Source organism: Lagopus muta, chromosome 1, assembly GCF_023343835.1.
Source record: "Lagopus muta isolate bLagMut1 chromosome 1, bLagMut1 primary, whole genome shotgun sequence".
NCBI lineage: Eukaryota > Metazoa > Chordata > Aves > Galliformes > Phasianidae > Lagopus > Lagopus muta.
Genome location: NC_064433.1, coordinates 1155094 through 1175340, shown reverse-complemented (window position 1 = coordinate 1175340; position 20247 = coordinate 1155094). Strand labels below are relative to the sequence as shown.

The 20247-nt window shown below is 46.6% G+C and overlaps 2 protein-coding genes across 2 annotated transcripts; both read right to left on the bottom strand.

Annotated features, from left to right (window-relative positions):
- Nucleotides 1–840: 840 nt before the first annotated feature.
- On the bottom strand, nucleotides 841–5415 carry LOC125697257 (carboxypeptidase A1-like). Its single transcript, XM_048954255.1, has 11 exons — nucleotides 4987–5415; nucleotides 4329–4410; nucleotides 3508–3642; nucleotides 3256–3354; nucleotides 3002–3103; nucleotides 2712–2813; nucleotides 2112–2222; nucleotides 1902–1992; nucleotides 1589–1788; nucleotides 1120–1204; nucleotides 841–1028 (listed from the first exon to the last, which is right to left on the bottom strand). Exons 1-11 carry the CDS (start codon nucleotides 5088–5090, stop codon nucleotides 841–843), a joined length of 1299 nt encoding a protein of 432 aa, XP_048810212.1. The 5' UTR covers nucleotides 5091–5415.
- A 1107-nt stretch (nucleotides 5416–6522) lies between these two features.
- LOC125698432 (carboxypeptidase A2-like) lies at nucleotides 6523–17278 on the bottom strand. The gene is made up of 12 exons (XM_048956745.1): nucleotides 17133–17278; nucleotides 14771–14859; nucleotides 12674–12755; nucleotides 11857–11991; nucleotides 11590–11688; nucleotides 10747–10848; nucleotides 9137–9238; nucleotides 8832–8942; nucleotides 8401–8491; nucleotides 7842–8041; nucleotides 7252–7336; nucleotides 6523–7071 (listed from the first exon to the last, which is right to left on the bottom strand). The coding sequence occupies exons 2-12, from the start codon at nucleotides 14833–14835 to the stop codon at nucleotides 6884–6886; spliced, it is 1260 nt and encodes a 419-aa protein (XP_048812702.1). The 5' UTR covers nucleotides 14836–14859; nucleotides 17133–17278; the 3' UTR covers nucleotides 6523–6883.
- Nucleotides 17279–20247: the final 2969 nt, after the last annotated feature.

Genomic DNA, 20247 nt, shown 5'->3' with positions numbered 1-20247 from the left:
TGGGAAGGCTCCGGACGGTGTGGTCAAGGTCGAGTGAAACCTGTTCCGGGAGCCGGAAACCGGATGGAGCCGTTGGTGAGTCAAGCGGGCAGGACATGGGAAGGTAACAGCAGGTGCTGGATCCCAAATCCCACCGCCCACAGAGGAGGAGAAAAAGGGTAATGTTGGGCTGAGCAAGGTGCAAGGTGTTGGTTTTCTCATGATCCAAACCGCACTGTTTGCTTGGGGGGGTGGGAACCGGATGAATGATTTAGCACAGGTGCAGGTTGTCTCAGCTGGGAAAAATAATACAGCAAATTCTTAGATGCCCTTGGCACACAAAGATTGTCCCTTTTGTCCCCAAAGGTGCCCCTCTGCCTACCCAAAGAAAAGGGAAGGGACACTGGAGCTGCCCCAAAAGCAATAAATTTGGGGTTGGCCATCCACACTCTCCAATGTCCTTTGGGGACAGGCAGGGAGCAGGGATGGGAATGTGTAAGACCAAAACAAAAATGGGAGAATAATACTCATAAATTCCTAAAAACAGATTCCTAAATCTTTTTCTTTTTTTTTTCCCCACCGTTTCTCAGCCATATGGTCTGGTTTTCAGGTGGTTCTATATGGAGCCAGGACTCTATAATCCTTATGGAACATTTCCAACTCGGGACATTCTGTGATTCACTGGACTCAGTGATCTTTATGGGTCCTTTCCATAGGGGATATTCTATGGGTTTTTGAAACCTACCATGAAAAACCAAAGATCTAGGCTTAAACCACATAGAATTTACGGGATTTTTTTTTATTGAGTTGTATGGTAGGGTAGGACCAATGGGGTTCACCTCCCCATTTACACCAGTGGGCTCAGTATGGGTTCTGCTGGATGTGGACCAAGATGTCCAGCAGTGCCGGCCATGTCTCGGTGGCGGTGGGGATGATCTGACTGCTGGGCAAGAGGAAACCATAGCGCCCCGTATCCCTCAGCTCAAAGGTATAGGAATATTTCACCCCATTCTCATAAGCCCAGTCCACGGTGGTGCCGGCTGCCAGGTCTGTAGGGAGAGGAAGGAAGACGTGACCCCAGCACTGAGCGCTGGCCGTGCTGTAGGGTTGGTCAAGATGTTTAGGGGTAGGGATGCTTACAGATGGTGTCTGCAATGCTGCCATAGGTGTATTCTGTCCCGTACACCGCTGCCAGGTCGTTCACTGCCTTTTCAGCCAACGCGTTCTGCAAAGGAAATGCCCAGAACAGTGAGATCCAGCAGATTCAACATCTCCCCAAGGCAGTAGAGACCTCAGGACACCAGAACTCAGAACCCACCATCTTTTCCTACCCATCTACTCTTGCTTTTCTCCAAAACACCCTTAATTTTTGTCAGAAAGAGGCACATCTCGCAATTACTCTCCTCAAAAGACCTGGAAGATGGTGGATTCAACACGCATGGTTGCATCTAACAGGAGGAACATTGGGGTCCCAGCGTAGTCTGACCTGACTTTTCATAGGATCGTAGAATCATCAAGATTGATAAGACCACTAGGATCATCTATTCCAACCATTTCCCCCCAAAGCTGGTGGTTGCAGCCCCATAGCCATTTTTTGGGGCCATCTCACCAGTTCCTCATGATCGGGTGCAGGTGTATTCTTGTAGCCATAGGGGAACATCAACATCTGGGAGTAGCTGTGAATGGAGATGAGTCCTTTCACATTCCCGTGGCTTTGGATGAAGTCCACAATAGATTTCACTTCGCTCTCAGAGTGGGCATAGGGACCGTGGTAGGTTTCAGAGCAGGGGTTGCTGCTGGAACCAGAATCTGGGGCATGATGGAGGAGAAAACATGCAATGAGGTGCACTGGAAGGGTTTGTAGCCCGGGTTTCTCCCCAGCAGCAGGAAGGTTCAAGCCTTTGATGTGAGTGATACCTCACCTCCAAAGCCTGCGTCCCAGTTTCGGTTGGGGTCCACACCGATGCAGGAGGAGTCAGCGTTGACAGACCTCGTTTTTCTCCACATACGGTTCTATGTGAGACCACAGGTGCATGGAGTCAACTCCACATATGCCACCCAAAAAAGTACTGCTGGACATAATGGCTGGAACCAACCACTGGGATACGTAACCCCACAGTCCCTGCACTCACAGTGCTATGGGTGAAGGCGTAGCCATCGGGGTTGGTAACAATCTCAAAGAAGATGTCCATGGTGTCCAGAAGGGAGGTGACAGTGGGGTCCTGGCCATAATCTTCAGCAAGCTGTATTGGGAGAGGAGTGGGAGCTGTCTCACTGTCCCAGGAACAAAGGACTGTAGAACTGGAGAGGCTGTAGGATTTTTTTTTTTCCCAATTGGGTTCAACCACAGCACCCATGGAGGTGGCTTGGGTTTGCAACTTTTGCCCTTCACCCAAACCTTTGTGGACAGTCCCCACTCTGCTTACAATCCCAACCCGACTGCAACCTACAACCCCTGACTTTGAAAACCTGTTCATCCCTTTCTTTCCTTTCTCTCTCTTCCACGGCCTACACATGCATGTGTTTAGGATGAGGTTGGTGCCATTGTTTGGATTTTATTTAAGAAATTGGGATTGGGAGTCCAATACAGCCCGAGCTGATGCCCAAGCTTATTGCCATGAATGGATGCAGTGATGGTGGGCTATTTCATGCCAGTGAGATTTGGGTGATGCCTCGTTCACTCAGACATTCCCCACCCCACTTGGATGGCGATGTCCATGTTATGGGGTTACCTTGTTGGCTGTCCACACACCAGTAGCTTGGGTGACCCATTCACGTGAGTGGATGCCAGTGTCCAACCAGACTGCTGGCCGATTCGATCCCCCAGTGCTGAACTGTGCAGAGAATGGAATGTCAGCCCTGTGACTCTCAGAATGACAGAAGGATTGGGGTTGGAGGCACTGCTGGTCCATCTGATCTGTGCCCAACCCCATATCCAGGTGGGTTTGGAGAACTCCAAGGAGGGGACTCCATAGTGCTCCAGCACCTGGTTGGGATGAAAAGAGGTTGGCCCTGTACTCACCTTCAGCACATAGAGGGGTCTCTTCTCATAGCTTTCACCAATCTGGATCTTGCTAACAAGGTTGGGGTAATCTGCCACAAGGGTGTCCATCCAGTCATAGATCTGAAAGGAGGAGGTACTGGGATGTGTAGCTCATCCCAGCTTACCTTTGGGTTTTAGGATATCTGGCACCAGACACAACATGCAGAGCTTCCCTGGACACAGCCACGCTTTGGGTTCCACAAACACAAAACAAACTATGCAGAACAAAGTACCTCCTCTACAGTGTGATAGGATGCAAAACTGAACTTGTTGGTACTTCTCTCCATCCGCCTGGACAGCATCATGGTTCTCTTTTCCTCATCCAGTAAGTGCTGTTAGAGAGAAAGTTTTCAGGTAGAAATATCCTACCCAGCCCCAATGCAGTCTGCGTCTTGCCTCCAAAACCCACCATCTCCACCCCATGTGTAGGTTTTGCAAAGCATTGTCCACCATTGCCTTCTCTTCCCTCATTTCCACCACCCTACCTGCACATCCTCGATCATGATGCTGTAGGAAATGCCATGGGATTCCAGGAAGACTTTGACCGCTTGCAGCCTGGAGAAAGGCACCCGCAGGTCAGCCGGGCGCCCAGGTTTGGTGGGGTCGCGCCAGAAGTCAATCTGGTGGGGACAAGAGCAGACATTTCTACTGCCTTGGAGGATCCAAGGTCTCCATTTCAACTGCTGTAAAGGATCTAAGAAAGCCTCCATTTCAAATGTCCTGAAGCATCTGATGTTCTCAATTTCTACTGCCTTCAAGGATCTAGGAAGTTCTTCATTCTTACTGCTTCGAAAGATCCAGGAAGTTCTCTGTTCCTACTGTCTTCAGGGATCTAAGATGTTCTCCACTCCTATTGCCTTGAAAGTTCTACAAAGTTCTCAATTTCTACTGCGTTAAAGCATATGAAACATTCTCCATTCCTACTGTTTTCAAAGATCAAAAAGATGTCTAGACAAACCTGGGGACCAGGAGGCTTGGGAGGCTCTTTACCTTACTCAATGGACCTTTTCTACAGACATACTTCAGCCCAAATCACTCATGGACACATCTTTGAATAAAGAGGATTTGTGAACTGAGCAGCTGCAATGAGATGATGGAGTCACTGTGTGCCAGTTTTAATCTTTTGGTAAAGATAAACCTGAAATCAGATTTGTGGCAGGGAGTCTCTTCCCTATCACTGATTTATCTGTCTGTTACTCCCATTGCCATCATTTCTTGCCAGGATTCACTCCCCCACAGCAACCCAGCTTCTTCATTCAAGTAAAAAAATAAAAATTAGTAAAAATTGATATTATGGTGGTCTCACCTGCAGGTCCACCTGCTCACCCAGTGCCCTGAGCAGGGCAATCTGCTCCTCATCGCTGGCCACAGCACGGAGGACTTGGTCCCTAGTGGGTGGTAGAGACATCAGTGGGTGCAGGGGACAGGAAGGGGATGGTATGAGTGGTCCTTATTGGCTTAGAAATTGCATTTTCAGAACATGCATGGGAAAAAAAATAAGCACTAGGGAGCTCAAGGTGGTCTCATGCCTTCCTTTGATCACAAGAACATCTAAAATTGTAGGAAATAAGGCAGGTTTGGCATTGGCAGAAGGGAAGGGTGTTTCTGTGAAACAACAGAGCAGACACTTTGATAACAATGACTTATATTTGGGGAGGGATTTCCAGAGATTAGCATTACGAAATAAAACCCATTAGCAGAGCTTTTTGCTTTTAACATGGAGCCAAAGGCGATGTGCTCCTGCTCTGTTGAAGCACAGCTCTCCGGGGGATCTCAAATGTGACCCCAAATGTGTCTCAGTTCCCTGGGGAATGCTTGGAGGTCCCACCACCAGTGAAAGAAACACCCAAACGGATTTTTTCTTCATGCATGAGGTGAGCAGGATCCAACCCCATCCCCAAACCCATTCCCATTCATATTCCCATCCCATCCCTATCCCAACTGCTGCTTTCAGCAAGACTCACCCCACAAAAAGCTGCTCGCTGAAGGTGCCCACCAGGAGGGCAGTGAAGACCAGGAGGACCTTCATGTTGACCAGGTGCTGGTAAGCCTTTGGTCCTAAATGCATATATGGGCACCTATATAGTCCCTCACCAAGGCCAGCTCTGTCGTCCCCACAGGGCCACTAGCCACAAGCAGATAAGCCAGCAAAGGCTTCCGGGAGCCCAAATGTTTGTTTTATTTGGAGAAGTCAATAAAAGAGCAGCCAAGTCAGGGAAGGATCTGATAACATCTTCCTCCAAGTCCAGTGCTGCCACAGACGGACGGTGAGGACGTGCTCCCGTGGGAGCAGGGTGGGACAGGGGATGGTGCCACAGCTGGGGGTCTTTTACGGCTTCAGAACACCAAATCACAAGGTTCCTAGCTAGGATACCCTATTTGTGTTTGTGATGATGATTGTGAGCTGGTCCCAGCTGTGGTGCCAGGATTGAGGTCTTGGTTGAGGTGGATCATGGTGTAGCTGTGATGAGATGGCATATCTGGAGGGCTGTATCCCACCTCCCCAGTGACTCAGCTCTGAGGGCAGCCCAAGTCCTTCCACGTCAGATTTTGGAGCCTTCTGAGCCCTCACAGCCTGTTGAGGACTCGGCCCTAGGGGAAGCCCAGGTCCTTCCACGTTGGGTTTTGGAGTCTTCCAACGATGGAGACCCCACAGTGTGTTCTGTTGCTGGGTTGGCCTCTTGGTGGAAGATTTTCATGTGTCCAGCCTGAATCTCTCGTTTCAGATGATCCCATTGTCTCTCTTAGTGTTCCTGGTCCTGTTTTCACAATAGTATCCTTATAAGGATGGGAGGGCTGCTATTGGGTCCATCTCATCTCCAGGCCACATCAACCCATCTCAGTGTCCCATCATGAGACGCCCTCCTGTCCTTCCTGGTGACTTGCTCTGGGTCCTGTTGGTACTGCAGACCCCAGAAGAGGACGTAGTCTTCCAGCCATATGCCTTCAGAAGGGCCAGGTAACCTCAAGACGTGGATGTTTGGATTGAAGCTTCATGGGTCTGCAACTTCAGCAAGAGTCCCTGCAGCTCAGTGGGATCCAGGAGCTCTGCAGCCTTGGTTCTCCACACCAGCAGGCTTTTCCCAGCAGTGTTTTATCACCAGTTGGAGGACAGGGTTTTGGGACAGGTTGAAAAATGAGTGCCAGGAGGATACAGGCTGCTCTGTACCCAGCACAGCTGTGTTTAACCCAATAGCAGCAGTACCATCACTTTTAATGCCTTGCCAATGAGTCTGAACTAACATTTCACTCACTCGTATCAGGAGTGTTTGCTCTCCTGCCAAGCACACGGAGCAATGAGTAACTCACCAGCTGCTGGGGGATTAGAGGACAAGAGATAAACCTGTTAGGTTTGATAAAGGTACAAAATGCTGCTAAGGGCAATTGTTGCTTGGTGCAAACACATTTGGCATTTATTAATGAAGATGGAGCTGCAGAGGGCACCCAAGAGACCATAGGGCAGGATGCTTTGATGCAGTCTTCTCCTTTCCAAGCTCATCTTTTGGCTGAGTCCTAAAATCTGTGACACCTTGGAGGAGTCTACCAGACCCACAGAAAGGCACAGAAACCAACATGACAGGGATGGTGTCCAAGAAACGTGTAGATACAGTACTTAGGGATGTGGTTTATTGGGCAATACTGTTGGCAGGTCCCTCAACAGGTCCCTGTTGGCAGGATGGTTGAATTAGATGATCTTAGAGGTCTTTTCCAACATTAATGTTTCTGTGATCCTATGATTCTATGAAACACTCAGAACGCACGCAGGTTTTTTATTCAGACAGCTGCTGTATGATTACAGCACACCACAGGAAGAGGATTTCTGAGCTTGCTGATCTTGACAGCTGGTTCCCATCCCTGCTTTTAGTATGGGTTGTCTCGTACATATTCCATGATTGTTTTCAGACCCAGCCAGGTCTCCTCAGCAGTGGGGATTATTTGGGCAGCTGGAAGGAGGAATCCATAGCGACCCGTGTCTCTCAGCTCGAAGGCAAATGAGTATTTGATGCCATAATCATAGCTCCAGTCAATGCTGCCTCCGCTGGCTTGGTCTGAAAGAGAAAGGGAGAAAAAACAGAGGATGAACAGAGGATTGATCAGAGTTCTGCTTTCATACTTCTTATGCCTGCAAGGAGCAAGTATGAGGTTTCCATGGGAGAACTCAGCTCCAAAGTCACTCTCCAGGAGGAGCTCTGCTCCCAAGAGGGGATCAGAAGAGCAAAATTACTCACAGATAGTAGTGCAAATGCTCCCCACTGTGTAGGTGGTGCCATACAGGGACTGGATGGAATTGGCAGCAGCTTTCGCTATGGTGTTCTGCAGAGGGAAGGATAAAGGATGAGTCAGATTGTAGCCACATTAAATGTTGAGATTTCACCAGCCTGAATTGTATTCAGGAAAATCTCCAAGCTGGTTTACAGCCTGTTCTCACTCCCACAAAAAAAAAAGAAAAAAAAAAAGGAAAAAAAAATACAGTCACACCAAATCAATCAATTTCTTAATTACTCATCCTACTGACAGTCCTGTCCACTTCAATTATGACAGTGGTTCCTACTCTATCACAGACATTACAGCTGAGATGCTGTCTTTCAAGCAGAAAGAAGGATTACTGGATAAGCAAAGGCCAAGAATGGAGAGGGAGGTCGTGTGCTTGCGTAAGGCCATGGCTTTTCTTTTAAAGGCATTGCATTTCCCCAGGTCTTTGCTTGCTCTTATGGATGGTTACTGTTATGGACGACCCTTGTTTTCATCCTGATAACTTCAGTGTGGAAAGCCAGCTGGACAGAACAGAAGAAGTTAAACCCAAGTCATTGTGTCTCACCAGCTCAGCGTTGTCTGCTGGTGGAGTGCATTTATAACCATAGGGATACATCAGGAGCTGAGAGTAGCTGTGGAGGGTGAGGAAGGCCTGGATGTTTCCGTGACTCGTAATAAAATCTACAACAGATTTAACTTCCACCTCTGAGTTGGCACTGGGTCCATGGTAAGAGTCAGAACAGGGGTTACTACTGGCTCCAGGACCTGTTGGTACAAAGTGGGAGCAAAGATAAATCTTTAAGAATTGGTGCTCGTGGAAGTTCAAGGCGGATCAACACTAAGCTGAGCTTTCCTATGATCCAAAAGCTTTAAGTGCTGATAAATATTGGAGCAGAATACCCAAGGGACACCAGTTCTGGAAGATACAGATTACTTCCTTCATCCTTTGCTCATTAGCAATTAATCAACATGAAATTATCTTTATAAAACAGCTACCACTCTATCTGATAATTTTCTTCCAGAGTCCCTTACATTAAGGAGATTGCTGGTCCAGTATAAGAGGATCCGGGGGCACAAAAGGGAATTTTCTTCTTACAGCTAGAATCCAGAAACTTTATCCTTACCTCCAAAACCTGCGTCCCAGTTCCTGTTTGGATCCACTCCAACACACAGACTGCCTGAGTTCTTGGAGCGGGTCTTCCGCCACATGCGGTTCTGAAACAAGGACACACTTTGGCTGTAAAGGCACAGACCTCAGTCCTTGCATTAACCCTGCTGTCTAGAAATAGTTTGCCATTCAGCAGGAAGGGATGCTAGACACAAGCCTGAGAACATTTCTGATGGGCTGACAGCCAAGGAGTCGTAGAATCAAAGGGTTGGTGAACTTACAGTGAAGGAGAAAGATGGATTAGACAACTATCTTTGGCTTCTTTCGTAACTCCACCTTAAAACATCAGGAAATGGACTTTCAGAGCTTATTTCCCTCACTTTTATTGGCTTGGAAGGGCACGGCAGCTTTCTCATTCAGCTCAGACACGCAATGTGCTTTACTCACCGTGGTGTGGGTGAATTCGTATCCATCAGGGTTAGCGACTGGCAGCAGGAAAATGTCCAGGTTGTTCAGCAGAGAGGTGATGGATGGATCATTCCCATAGTCAGAGGCAATCTATGCAGACACAACGATAATCACATGGTGATTATCAGCAAATTTCTTACCCTCTAACAGTGTACAGAGGCAAGACTGGCTTTCAGAGCAGGGAAAAGAGAGTCCACAAAGCAGGCTGAACACATGCAGGCTCAGTGAACTTCTAAGTAGAGGCATGCTTGAGACAAAATAGCATCAATCACTGTCAAAGTGACCTTTCTAGCTATCCACATTGCACTCGCTTGGGTAACCCACTCTCGGGAATGGATGCCAGCATCGAGCCAGATCGCAGGGCGCTTTCCTCTTCCAGCACCGAACTGTCAAACAAAAGAGAAAGTATTTAAAACCCTCATCCAGCAAAATCATCCCATACAGACAAGGCTGAACTGTGCTGTATGTACACCACACATGGATGTTCACAGAATTGTAGGGGTTGGAAGGGACCTCCAGAGCTCATGGAGTCCAACCCCCTGCCAAAGCAGGTTCCCTACAGCAGGTCGCACAGGTCAGCATCCAGGCAGGTCTTGAACATCTGCAGAGAAGGAGACTCCACCACCTCCCTGGCAGCCTGTTCCAGTGCTCCGTCACCTCACTGTAAAGAAGTCCTTGCTCACATTGGTGCAGAACTTCCTATGCTGCAGGTTCCGGCCGTTTCCCCTCATCCTGTCTCCACTCACCACTGAAAAGAGTCCGGCCTCGCCATTCTGCCCCCCACACCTCAGATATTTATAGACCTGGATCAGGTCCCCTCTCAGTCTCCTTTTCTCCAGGCTGAACAGACCCAGTTCACTCAGCCTTTCTCCATAGCAGAGATGCTCCAGGCCCTTCACCATCTTTGTGGCCCTCCACTGGATGCTTCCCAAGAGATCCCTGTCTGTTTTGTACTGGGGAGCCCAGAACTGGACGCAGTGCTCCAGATGAGGCCTCACCAGGGCAGAGCAGAGGGGGAGGATCACCTCCCTCGACCTGCTGGCCACGCTCTGTGCAATGCACCCCAGGATGCCATTGGCCCTCTTGGCCACAAGGGCACACTGCTGGCTCATGGCAACCTGTCGTCCACCAGAACAACCAGGTCCCTTTCTGCAGAGCTCCTCTCCAGCAGCTCATCCCCCAACCTGTACTGGTGCATGCAATTATTCCTCCCCAGATGCAAGACTCCACACTTGCTTTTGTTAAACCTCATCCGTTTTTTTTCTGCCCAGCTCTCCAGCCTGTCCAGGTCTTGCTGAATGGCAGCACAGCCTTCAGGCGTTTCAGCCAATCCTCCCAACTTCGTATCATCAGCAAACTTGCTCAGGGTGGCCACCATCCCCTCATCAAGGTCATTGATGAAGATGTTGAACAAGGACCCAGCACCGACCCGTGGGGGACAACAGTGCTCACAGGCCTCCAACCAGACTCTGCACCGCCAACAACGACCCTCTGTGCTCTGCCACTCAGCCAGTTCTCAACCCACCTCACTGTCCACTCATCTATCCCACACTTCCTCAGCTATGTTATAAGGATGTCGTGGGGGACAGTATCAAAAGCCTTGCTGAAATCAAGGCAGACTACATCCACTGCTTTCCCCCCATCCACCCAGCCAGAGACAACATCATAGAAGGCTACCAAGTTGGTCAAGCACGACCTCCCCCTGGTGAACCCATGCTGACTACTCTTGATAACCTCCTTTTCTTCCAGTTGTCTGGAGATGACATCCAGCACCAGCTGTTCCATCACCTTTCCAGGGACAGAGGTGAGGCTGACTGGCCTATAATTGCCTGGGTCTTCCCAGGCAATTGTTAGTACCGCTATATTCATATGCACACTGTGATGTGGGATGTACCTTGAGCGCATACAACGGCCGATTTTCATAGGATTCCCCAATCTGGATCTTACTGACAATGCTGCCATACTCAGATGCAAGATTGTCCAGTTCTTGGTAAATCTGAAATGAAAAGCCACGATGCCTTTGACATCACATTTATGTGCAGCGCTGCCCAGAAAACTGCAGGTCCTGCTGAAATCCACTTTTATCTCCTTTTGCCTTGCCATGGTCTTGCCAAAACCCCACCACACTTTATATCAGCACAGTCAGTGCTGTTCCCAACATCAAAGATGTAGACAGAAGCACTACCTAGCCATCACTGAATCATAGAATGGCCTGGGTTGAAAAAGACAACCATGATCGTCCAGTTTCAACCCCCCTGCTACGTGCAGGGTCACCAACCACCAGACCAGGCTGCCCAGAGCCACATCCAGCCTGGATCAAGATCCATTTATTACAGAAATAAGTTCAAAAACTTCTTTCAAAACCTTCTTTAATAACTTCTGGTAGTAAACATATTTTCCCTCCATCTACAGGATGGTTACCAGCATCCTGTATTTTTTTACATTTGTTTATTTCTCAGTTTCATTTGAAGATCAGACCTGAGGGGCTTTGACAGAACTCTGTTGAAGTTTAGCAAGAAGTACAATCAGCACTTGCCTGTTCCAACACTCTGTGAGGGAGCGTTGGCTTCCCATGCTGACTGACCATGAAATTTATACGTTTAAAAACCAAATTATCTACCAGAAGAAGACAGAAAGGAATTTTCAATCTTAATATGTTTGATTGAAAACAGCATGAAAAAAAAAAGGCCAGAAAAAAAGAATAATCTTCCCCAAAATCTGGATCTGACATACTCACAGAAGCTAAAGAATGGTAATTTCCATAGTTGAAAGTGCTGCTGCTGCGTTCCATTTGTTGACTGGCAACTATATCTTGCTTTTCTCTGTCGAGAACGACCTGAAATAAGCCATTCAATTGTTGGAAAGCATGCTTCACTTTCAAACTTGTGACCAAACATTTGTCAAATAATGAAACGGTGGCACTGCAAACTCATTGAAAGAGGCCAGACTGCGAGTCATATTTGGTTCCCCAGGATTTAAAAGCTGATCACACGGCATTGCCTACCTGCAGGTCTTCAATCAGGACTGAGTACTCAATTCCATGGGACTCCAGGAAGACTTTGACTGCCTGGAGGCTGTGAGCAGGGATTCGTACATCCACAGGGAGAGCAGGGGTGGAGGGATTTAACCAGAAATCAAGCTGAAAAGGGAAAATGGATTTGGTTTGGGGGACAGTGTGCTTTGCAATAGTTTTCCTAAAGGTTTAGAAACAGATTTCTTCCAAAGTTGAGGAACTCAACTGCAGTGTTGCTCCCCATCCTGCAGAAGGAATTGTTCACCTTCTATGGAGATCATTTTACTACTCTTCCTTTTAGGAGCAGTAGTTTCAAGAATATGAAAAGCATTGCTTTTATTTCTCCTTTGGTTGGGCTGTTCTAAAGTCCAGTTTCTATAATATTCAAATCAATATATTTTTTTAAAGAAAGTGATAAGAAAAATTCTCACCAATGGCAATAAGAGCAGTAATAACTGAGAACTTAATAACATACTTCCTGTTTCAATATAATGCAGATTGATTAACAAATTCTTTCCACTGCTCTGGGTGACAAGTAAAAAAGTATTAGCATCCCCATTTTCACAATGGGGTTTTGATCCTAAGATCAAGAACAGTTCAAATACAACTGTAAACCCAATAGGGAGAAAATTTGGATGCACTCCTGACTGCAAGGCTGACAGTGGAACTAGCAGATTAAAAAACACATGTTGTGACAGTATCTCCCTATGTCATGGTGCAAAGCTTCCAGATCTAATGCAAAGTCCTACCAGGCTAAACCCTACTTCAGACTGAGGTGTTAAATAATGCCACTGTGACAGTGAAATACCTCAAGATGATCCAATGTTTCCAAAAACTGTAGCTTCTTCAGTTGTTCCCCATTTCTTGTCTTGATACGGAGAACCTGGTGCCTGCAATAAATTAGAAACAGCCTTGGTTGGAACTAGATCACCTTTGAGGTCCCTTCCAATCCAAGCCAATCTATGACCCTATGATTGAGAAGGGGTCTGGTTGAACTTACTCTTGAGATTACAAATTTGTTGAGTAGTTATAGAATCATAGAAACATACAGTTTGAAAAAAGACCACAACGATCATCCAGCCCAACCACCAACACAACACACCACCACCACCCCCACTAGGCCATATTAGCCCATATTGACTTCTTTAATTTAGGTGACAGTGCTGCCCAGGAGTTCAATCTACAACCTGCAGAACCAGCCTGGTATATGGGCAGGGGATTAGTAATAAGATAAAGGGAATGCTCAAGATCTCATCACAAACAATACATCGTGTGGATGAGTTGTTAATTGGCTACAAGGATTCATGCTCTATCTATTCGTTCTTCTTGTCAAGAACTTGCTAGGAAAAAAATAATTGTGAACCATCGAATGTTTGCAAAGCAAACAAAGCAGAGAGAACATTAAATGTGGGGCTTGTTTCACTTTTCCTCAGTCTAGTCAGGCTATTGACAAATTCCCCTGCCCTGCGTTACCATGAGAGAGTGGCTTGTAAATCCAGGTGGAGTTAATCCCCTCCTGGAAGCTCCTTGCTCTGCTGCTCACAGGGGTAATCTCAGACATTGATTTTGACTACAGCACAACGCAGCCATCACGATGTCCCTAAGTGGTTTTGAGAACATGAAAATGATACACAGTGATCCAGGTGGTTTAGGGAAAGTGAGCAGTGCTGATGCTGCCTTTGCTGGTGGCACATGGGGATGGGTTTGTTTGCATCCTCTTCCCTAGGCTACTGTTGGAGACAGCCAACATCCATGAGGCCCCATATCCCAACCTGGCTCAGTGCAAGCAGTGCTGGAAAATGGAGATAACTCAGTGCAAATCAACATGAGTAACTGCAGAATTGGAAATCACATTGTAGGAAAAGGTAAAGAAGAAACAACATAGGAGCTCCATTATTCATGTATTTATTTGCTACTGTGACCTCAGCTGCTGGGAAGAAAAGCTCTTTAACTCCAGTTTACTTGACCTGCTTAACTGAGGTGTAAAATTCTTTTACCAAATTAAGTCAACAAAGAAGGCACTTTACCACTTTAACTTAGTATTGGATTCTCCATGATTTATGTTGAATTAGATTCTTCCCTGAAGAAGAGATGAGGTTCACTAACCATACTTCTGGATGTGACTGAGGAATGAATTCACAAGAACCCAGTCTGCATTGTGCCAGGAATCAGATTAATACGTTCTCCTGGCCTTGATATTAACAATATTACTTGAATTTTAGTAAATAATGTGTATTATTTTTCTTTCTCTTAATCCTTACATTTCAGTGTAGAGATCTACTCAGTAGAATCCAGTGTTCACTCACTACATCTATTACTCTTAGGTTTTCTATTATTTCCTTTTATTATTTCCTATGGGGTCCATGAGGCAATGAGGAAACAGGTCAGGAATAATTTTGCAATGCAACGTACAGAAGAACCTTCAGAATGGTTGGAAATAAAGATTCAAGTTATTTAGAAAGGCTCTGAAGGGCATATTATGTGTTTAAAGAGAAATAGGAACCTTCAGAAACAATGGGAAACTATTGACCCTTCAGACCTAAAGGCAGGCTGTGATCTTCTGGCTCTGGTCTGTGCTGGATCAGATCTGAACTCTCTCAAGTGCTGCAGTGAGGTTCAACTTCAGGTCTTGGTTGAGATCTCTCCTTAGCCTGCATCAAAGCAGCAACAGAGCCTTGCTTGAATGTGAATTTTGGAGCTCAATTCTGCAACTAAACCCTTCTCCTCAAACGAGTCAGATGAAACTAAAGGAATTCCTTCAAACAAGGGAGAGCCAAAGCTGTGGAACAAGTTGGTCATAAAAAGCAAAGAATGTTCCCCAAGCTGATTTTGTAAAGATAAGGAAGAAAAACAAGTGGAAAATAGAGTCTTGCAGTGAAAGGTCTTGCACAAAAGCATGACTCACCCAACAAAAGTTTCCAGGCACAAGGCAGCCCCAAAGAGGGCACTGAAGATCAAAATCAGCTTCATGGTTGATGCGAAGGGCAATTCAGTCTAGCAAAGGGGAATTTATACAGGACTTGTTAGGAATCCCTTCTTCAAAACACATGAATCCCATGTGATTAAATTCTCACAGGTATCAGCATTTCAAGGTAACCAACAGATAGAAGGCCAATTTCTGCTCCAGAAATTTTTTTCCACTCGGGTTCAAACCAGTAAAGAATTATTTTCAATGCTTTGCTCACAAAGAATTCTAGTAAATGTTTTTCCAGGAAGAGGAAAGTAGAATGAAATTTAATGTTATCCCAACTGTTTCTGGGAGCAAGGAATCCTACCTTTAGATTCTTGGCCATGGGTTTTTCTCCTACCCCAGTAGCCTACCACAGCAGAAAGATCTCACCCTATCAAAAATGCTTGAACTGACCAGTTATTTTGAAGGATGAGCTCCAGCTCACAAGTTATATATTCTATTATATATATATTTTTTATTGAAACTAGCATCTCCAATCTTCAGATGTGGTGATTTCATATGGATTCAGTTCTTCATGCAAATTAAGGATGCAGCAAGTTTCACATGAAGACAATGCACAGTATGAGCAGAAACGAAGCCATGGGTGAACAGGAACTCAGGAACTCAGCCCTGCAGCTACTCTCCTCGTTGGATAACCTTGCCAGACGTCCTTATCCAATGAAGAATTCTCAGAAGGCTCAATAAAGTGCTGGTGCAGCCACTGCTGGAGCCTCTCAGCCTTACAATGCCCACAGGGCTGTTCCCTGATCCAAAAGCTCTTTGTCTCCCTTTGCCTTTGTGCTGGACGCTGTTTATGGCTCGCTTCATGGGGGATGGACTGCATCTCATTGGCCTTCCGCACTGGTGCCCAGCTGTATGAGTTGCCATTGTCAACACTGGAGGTTCTCTCCTGGCTGAGCTTTGAGAACTGCTTCTCTTGCCTTTGATCGCAGGAACGCATCGCTGTGGTTGTCTCAGAGTGACAGGCAGAGATGCAGGGCTGTTGGATGCACTTTTTCTTTATCCCATTATAAACGTTACTAAGGAAGAGCCAGGCATTGAAAGTGCTGTAAAATGCGTAGATAGGGCTACTGGGAACTAATATGGGAGAGAACAGAGACAGTTCAGCTACTCTGCAGTCAGCCTCAGATTGCCCTCCCAGGAGCCATGCCTTCCACCCTGAAAATCTTGGTGAAGGACTGAGGAAAATAAATCTCTCAATAAATCCTCAAAGATGTTCTTATTAAAGAGACCTCACCCACGCTGCTCTAAATAGATTGCCCAGAGAGGTGGTGGATGCCCCATCCTTGGAGACACTCAAGGTCGGGTAGGATGGGGCTCTGAGCAACCTGATCAAGCTGTAGGTGTTCCTGTTCCTTGCAGGGGAGTTGGGCCAGATGACCTTGAAGGGTCCCTTCCAACTCAAGTGATTCTACAGTTTATCACCACCTCCCCCAATTTCCACTCCTGCCCTGCTACTTCTACCCATCATGTGCGTGCACAGCTCATCCCAGTCTCTTCCAAGGGAGCCTCAGGCAGGGATTATTCCTGTTTTGGCAAAAAGGAGTTAGTCACTCTGCAATGGCTGTATCTTGGGGGCATTTTATGGAGACCACACTCTGCAAGGAGCTAAAAATGGGTTCCTGTGAGTCCACGGGTCTCCGGTGTCCGTGGGAAATGAGCAGATCTCCTCTCCCCTCAAAGTAAATCAGGTAAGGTGAGTTTCTCCTTAAAGACACGATCCACCAGGAGGATTTCCTGCTTTTAGCACTGCAATAATTCTGGTGAAACACAAATTCAAACTGCAGCCTTCAAAATTCTGTAGAGAACTGACAGTGCGTCCATGGCACCTCCTGTGGATTCACTCTTTCAAAACAGGATGGAGAAGCTTAAATTAGGGTGAAATTACAGCTTGCTTCATTAGTCACGCTATATCCTGCATGGAGCTAAAGGCTGCCAAGAGATTCTGACAAATATTATGTCAGGGCCCAGAGCATACCAACAAGTACCCTGACCAGCCCCATTTAATGCCTCCACCCACTGCATTTAAGTCCAAGTCTTTGCACCCATTCCCAATCTTCTGTGGTGATTACAGAAGGCTGTGACCTCCCTGTGTAGCCATGAGGTCCTGCAGGGCTGAACCCCAGGGAAAATCGTATGGGAAAAGCCCTATGCGGGCTGAAAGTCAACCTCATAGTGCTCCACTCAGGGTTCAGAACACCGGAGCAAATGATGGAGCAGCAGGAGAAGGGGTGTACCACTACAGAGAGCCAGAAGCCAAAGGTGACAGCAAAGGCAGGTAAGGTAGAGAGCTCACCGCAAGCAGCACGGCCCCGCAGGACCCAAACACGAGGAGCAAAACAAGTCTGGTGACACCAACCAACGACAGCCAGTCCAGATCCCCAGATAAGTCCACAGTTGCAAATGCAGGTCCAAGGGCAGGTTGTCTAGAGCTACGAGAACTCTCAGAATCCACAGCAGCTCAAACGACCAAATGAAAGCCCTCAGCTTAAATGCAGCTCCCAATGGGCGGAGGATGTGTGGGAGGCTGCCCCATGTGAGGCCCTGACACATTTGTGTGGGCAGTGGGATGCTCTGCGCAGTCCCAAAATGCTGTCCCACGCAGTGAATCACAAATCCTGCGGTGGCACGTTAACAAGTGAAGGGTTAAATGAAGAGTTAAGCCACCAAGCTTAGAGGGAGTCACTTGTTTTCATAAAGTTTGGACCTTCTGTCATTGCCCGTGTCTGAAAAATGCAACCAAGATACAGCATGGCAGTCTCTCCTGTGATGAGGGAAGGGTAAAGGCTGGGTAGGAAGAGGAAGCATCTGTTCTCACTGTGTCCTCAGAGCACGTCTGAGATGGAGTCTAAGACCCGTGGCTCCACTTATCTCCCATCCTGTGGCTAAAAACAAGTGTTTGGCAATTTGTAGGAAAGTGGAGGAGAGGGAGTGGGACGGGAGGACAAGCAGTGCTGCTCTCCTGGTGCCCCTCATTTCCCCTCTGCCCTCTCCCCATACATCACCTCCTGCTCTCTCAAGGGGTCCTGGGGCATTTTGTGTGAAACTTTGGTGAATCCTATGCACAAATTTACAAAACTCATCTTTACCTTTGGAAGTGTTCTCCCTTTTGTCAGAACATAACCTTTTATCTCGAGCTTTCCGGAAGATCTGTTTCAGGAAAATAACATTTGTTACTTTAGAACAGTGTATCAACTCTGCTTCCTTCATATCCAGGGGGAAAACACATGCTACCATACATAGAAATGTTTGTCAACCTGCAACAGCAGCACAGCAAAGAGGCTCCATCTGTAACTCTGCCCTGTCTGGTCTAAATTAATCCAGTGCAATTGTCTATAATGCAATTCATTGTGGATTACTGCTGGGAGAACTATTATTTCTGTAAGTAATGGATTACTTCTTCGTTCCTAATCCACAAGGCACCTTAGCAATGCCCCAGAAAAAGAATGAGTAAGGATTTAAGTACTTGGCTCACCATTACTAGACAGCACTGGCATCATTTTAGGATCAAAACCCTCATATTGATCTCCCCATGTAGCTCTGTGCCAATGAAATAAGACTGGTTGCAGTGAAGCTATTTACATCCAACTTATGTTTCTTTAAACCAGGAAATCCATGCCTTCCACTTTTCAGCTAATTACTAACTAGTAATAATCAGAAGAGGATGGAAATGGTACCGAGGGAGATACGATCGCTTACTTATACCTGGAGATTAAAGGTAGTCTAACAGCAACATCATCCCTTGAGATAATTACAAATAATAATAACTTCCTTAGAAGTTCTTCACAAGGCTCATAATGGGCTTCTGCTGGAGTCCAGCAGGTGTCAGCACAAAACACAACATTAAATGATATCTTACTCGAGCGTAAGCGCAGCAGAGAAGGCAGATAATCAAAATGCCAGTGCAGCACCAAAACAGGATTTCCCCTTCAATCCTCCCAAAGCCTTCCTCATCTTCATGGAATTTCCTCTCATCTGGTTTCTGACTGGTGTCAGAGGCCGAGAGCTCATTTTGCAGATCATACCACCAAAGATAGAAAGAAGGGTGTCCCATGGAGCTGCGTTGCTGGACACAGAGCTTTGTGTTATCCCTGCTCCAGAAGGACAGCATTGCTGCATTCAGAGCAGCTCCTCAGCAACCCTTTGTCCAACAGACAGACTCTGGAACACCTGGAGAGGAGGCCCAGGGATGATGACATCACAAGAGTTTGTCTTTTTAGTGCCCATTAAATACTTTGGCTCTGATCCGGGGTGTGCTCTCAAGTCATAAAGTCATCGAATCACAGAATGGCTTAGGCTGGAAAGAACCTTAGAGATCACCTAGGTCCAGTTGCAGCAGGGCTGCTCTCAAGGAGTTCTTCTACCAGTCTGTATTTACATATCCATGTTTGCCCTGACCCAAGTGCAACACCTGCAGTTGGCCTTGTTGAACCTCATTAGGTTCACGTGGGCTCACTCCTCAGGCCTGTCCAGGCCCCTTTGGATGGTGTTCCTTCCTTCTGTTGTGTCATCTGCACCGCTCAGCTTGGTGTCATCAGCAAATTTGCTGAAGGTGTGCTCAATCCCACTATTTTTGTCACTGAACCAGTCCTAAGACAGATCATTGGGGGACACCACTGGAAAACCCACTGGGGACACCACTGGGACACCCACTGGGGTGGGTGGTTGGACCGGATGATCTTGGAGGTCTTTTCCAACCTTCTGATACTATGATTCTATGATCTTAAAATGTATGTTCATAAGTACAATAATATGTGTTCCAAATCACTTATGTGTAAGTCTCAAATATATGATAGGATTCCTAAAACATTCTGTAATTAATAAAGGTCTTTGATATTATGGAATTAAAGAGAGAGTTTAGCTTTTAAGATGCCTGTGAAAGAACTTTTGGAGCTCAGGCTACCATGTGAACAGACCCTGGTATTTCTGCCTGTAGTACTTAGCATGGAGAGTAGATATATGAGCAGTTACACAAAGAATAACCTTTTACTTCGTAGGCAATTAATGTGTACTTGCATGTCTCCCCTGGGCCTCCTCTTCTCCAGACTGAACAATTCCAGTGTATTTTGAAGCACATCCAGAAATCAAACAAAGCAAAAAGGCTGAACAGAGATGCAAAGTCCTAGAGAAAACATGGAAATTTCTATAACGCCAGGTGGACTGAGCACAGGGAATAGCAACTCATGATTTTTCTCCCCCTCTGGTCACTTTTCACCATTTAGTTCTATTTCACACGGCTAGTTTAGAGCCTACTCATCTGAACAGGCTGCCCAGGGAGGTGATTGAGTCACCATCCCTGAAGGTGTTCAATAAACATGTAGATGTGGTGCTAAGGAACGTGATTTAGTGGGCAACACTGGTGGAAGGTGGAGTAGATGATCTGAAAGGTCTTTTCCAACCTTAATGATTCT